The sequence below is a fragment of the Arvicola amphibius genome, chromosome 10 (genome assembly GCF_903992535.2).
Source record: "Arvicola amphibius chromosome 10, mArvAmp1.2, whole genome shotgun sequence".
Lineage (NCBI taxonomy): Eukaryota > Metazoa > Chordata > Mammalia > Rodentia > Cricetidae > Arvicola > Arvicola amphibius.
The window spans coordinates 117,155,188-117,158,560 of record NC_052056.1 but is presented as its reverse complement, the minus strand read 5'-3'; the positions used below and the strand labels follow the sequence as shown (position 1 = coordinate 117,158,560).

General features: G+C 53.0%; 1 protein-coding gene across 1 annotated transcript in view; it reads right to left on the bottom strand.

Moving 5' to 3' along the window:
- Positions 1-2,166: 2,166 nt before the first annotated feature.
- The window catches only part of LOC121677337, a 1,771-nt gene continuing 564 nt past the window's right edge, over positions 2,167-3,373 (bottom strand). Inside the window, exons 2-3 of the mRNA XM_042055863.1 lie at positions 2,947-3,135; positions 2,167-2,493 (exon numbers count right to left, since the gene is read on the bottom strand). Of these exons, the coding sequence (XP_041911797.1) occupies positions 2,167-2,493; positions 2,947-3,135 (516 nt within the window). The remainder of the gene's footprint in view (positions 2,494-2,946; positions 3,136-3,373) is intronic.

Genomic DNA, 3,373 nt, shown 5'->3' with positions numbered 1-3,373 from the left:
TGGGTACCTAGAACTGCCTGCTGAGTTATCGCAGGTCTGCAGGCTGGGGCTGCTTCCTGAAGTGACCCTTGGGTGACCCACATCCTGAAGTCAGGTCAGGGACAGGCGTCACAGGTGAAGCAGTGACACTGGGTGCTGGGGTGAGAGCGTGGCGGGCTGTCTGAGGAGGCACCTTGAGCCCAGGTGGAAGGGTGTGCTAGCTTCTCTTAAAGAAGAATTTGGAGTGTGTGTGTGGGGGGGTCCCAATGTAGCCCAGGCTGGCATCGAACTCGCTATGAAGCTGAAGATGTTTTGAGCTGTTGATTCTCCTGCCTCCACCTCCTGTAAGCTGGGGTTATAGGTATGGGCCACACCTACTCATTTATTGATTTATTTTAGTTATATTATTGTATATGTGTGGCTGTGCATGCCACAGTATATTAGGAGGTCAGAGCACAGCTTCACGGAGTTGGCTCTCTCCTTCCACCTTTCTGTGGGCTGGAACCCAGGTCCCCAAGCATTCTCACCCACCGAGGCAGGCAGCCATTTTTAAGTATTCGGTTGAGGAAGGGGAGTACCCAGAATGCAGTGTCAGGAGTTTGGATTTGGAACGTTTCAAGAGAATCCTCCTGAGTTGGTAAAGGGACTGTGGCCGTTTACAATGGGTCCCCTCTGTTTCGCCATAACCAAAGGGTTCGTGGACCAAGTGTGTCTGTTAGTGAACTCAATGCGCTTGATGGGATTCCGTTAGATGCTTGGCGATGCTCATAAAATCCAGCTGGCTTAGAACAAACCCCTCGCGGGCACGGGTTCAACAGGATCACAGCTGTGTTTGTATTTCAGCGTGCGGAATATTACACACGAGGTCTCACTACGTAGCGCAGGCTGGCCTTGAATTTGTGGAAATCCTCCTGCCTCAGCTCCCCTCCCTCCAGGACATAGAGGTCACAGGCACTGTCTCTCATGCCTGGTATAGAATATCTTTATCTAATTTCTTGGGCTGGTGGCTGAACTTGGTCTGTCTTGGTCGGTCTGTGTGTGACTTTATCATCAGGCTGTGCCCGGCCCAGATTAACATTCTATGTGGTCAGGCTGAACTTGCAATCTTTATCATTATTATTATTATTATTATTCTGCTTTTCATACAGGGTTTCTCTGTATAATAGCTCTGGCTGTCATGGAACTCACTTGTAGACCAGGATGGCTTCGAACTCACAGAGATGGCCTCTCTGCCTCCTGAGTGCTGGGATTAAAGATGTGAGCTGCCACCAGTGAACTTGCAATAATCTTCCTGCCTCAGACTCCCGAGTGCTGGGTGACAAGCATGAACCACACCACCAGGCTCCACCTACTCTAGGCAGCCACCAGCCTACAGCACCCGCCCAGCCCAGTGTCCACCCCAAAGTCCTCTGCCTTCCTCGGGTTAGCGTCCTCCGGCTCTGTGGTGGCCTTGCTCCTGGCAACAACTAAGAAGTTCTGTGGCCTGGTCTCAGGTGGGACAAGACCCGCCATCTGTTTCTCCTCACCCCTCCCTCCTGTGAGGAGAGGAAGCCCTCACAGCCCTCAGACAGGATCGCTGAGCTCACAGCTGGCTCCTAAGCTTCCTCAGACCCTGGTGGGTCCCTGATTCAAACCTCAGAGGCACCACTGGCCTCAGGGACATGCAATGAGCCCAGGCCTTGGAGATTTGACAATGTTTCTCCTAAAAATGGTAGCAACGTCATCCCCAGGCAAATGTGTGCTTCTGGAAGCCTTGAGGTTCCAGAGCAGGGGGATCCTGTCCATGAGAAGGTGTACAGGCACCTGTCTCTCTGGCCTCCCTCTGTGCTGTGCAGTCACAGGAGAAGCAGTGACGTCACCAGCCAGGCTTGGTCTCCAGAGGCACCGGGAGAGGATGTGGAAACTTACCTTGTTCCCACACCCTCACTCCCACAGAGGAACTGGGTTCCCTGGAGGGAGCAGCAGAGCCCTGGCCATGCGACCAGCTGGCAGGATGCCTGGTTCATCTTATGCACTGGCTGGATCCTGGCTGTGTTCCCAGCTCAGTGACCTCCTCCTGTTAGGTCACCGGGCTCCGGGGGGTTTAACGAGCTCTATGGGGGTGGGGAGGGTAATGCTGCTGGCCTTGGTTTGCCAGGGGGCCACGCTGGGGTGACTCATGCCCAGATGGTGCTGGTGAGCACTGTCTCACTGCGAGAGTGAACTGCATGGTGGTGCACATGTGCCCTCACCCTGGAACCAAGCGTTTGTCTCTATTCCCCTGCGTCTAGTGCTGCCCTGGCCTATGTGGCTCACTCTGGGATGGCTGTCTCCAACGCACAGACCCACCGCGCTCACCTGGGAACTAGGGAACCAGGCTTCCTGCTGGGAACCAACACGCTCACCCCAGCTCCAAGCAGAGGCTCTTACCTGGAGCGTCTTAGTGAATGGTGACAGCTCGCGGAGGAAAGCCCTGAAAAACCAAGGAGCCAGCAGGCCAGCCTCTGGGCATCTCGGATTGGCAGCTTCTGATCCCTGCGGAGGCAAAATGATACTGCACACATATAGCTGTGCTTCAGCCTGTCTATCCTTCTGTGTTTCGCTAACAAGCAAACTGTCATATTGTCCCTGCTATGGCTGTCACCAGGCCACAGAGAACTGCAGGCACCTTTGGGGGTGGGGGTGGGGGTGGGATGGCTTGATTTTAGCTGTTCCCAGGAAGGTGAGGTGTTTAAGTAGATGAGACCAGGAGAACTGTGAACAGCAGCTGGTTTGGGCACCAAGCAGAGCTGGGCTGAGGCCTGAGCCCTGTATCTTGGAGCTGTGGCCTCCTGGACGAGTTGTTCAGCCTCTCTGAGCCCTCCTTTCACAGGAACTGGAAGAATTCCGAGTATATCCATTTCCACAACACGGGGGACATGTGTTTTCTGCCAGTGTCCTGTCACAAGACGATAAAGTGACTTAACAGAACATTCTAGAAGTGTTCACCTGTATTTCGTGTGTCAGCATCTCTGGGTCACACAAAACTTTCACGGGAATGAAGATTGTTACGTTCTTTGTTGGCAAAGTTGCTGGGAACTGTCTTGCCCCTCGCAGACAGAGATCGCAGCGGAGTGCAGAGGCTCCAGCCCCTGGCAGACTGAGTGATGGTACCAGGAATTCCAGGTCAGCCTGGGGCTAAACATGAGATCAAATGAGGACACAAAACCACTTGATGATGAAAAAAGAAAAAAAGAAAGAAAGAAAAAGAAACTAATTAAGACAAAACAAAACCCCCAGAGGAAAGAAGGGAGGGAGGGAGGGAGAGGAGGGAGTTATTTCTGTCTTCCGCAGCTTTCTTTCTTCCGCGCTTTCGTTCTCCTCTTTCTCTCTTCCTTCTCTTCTCTTTCTTTCTTTCTTTCTTTCTTTCTGCCTC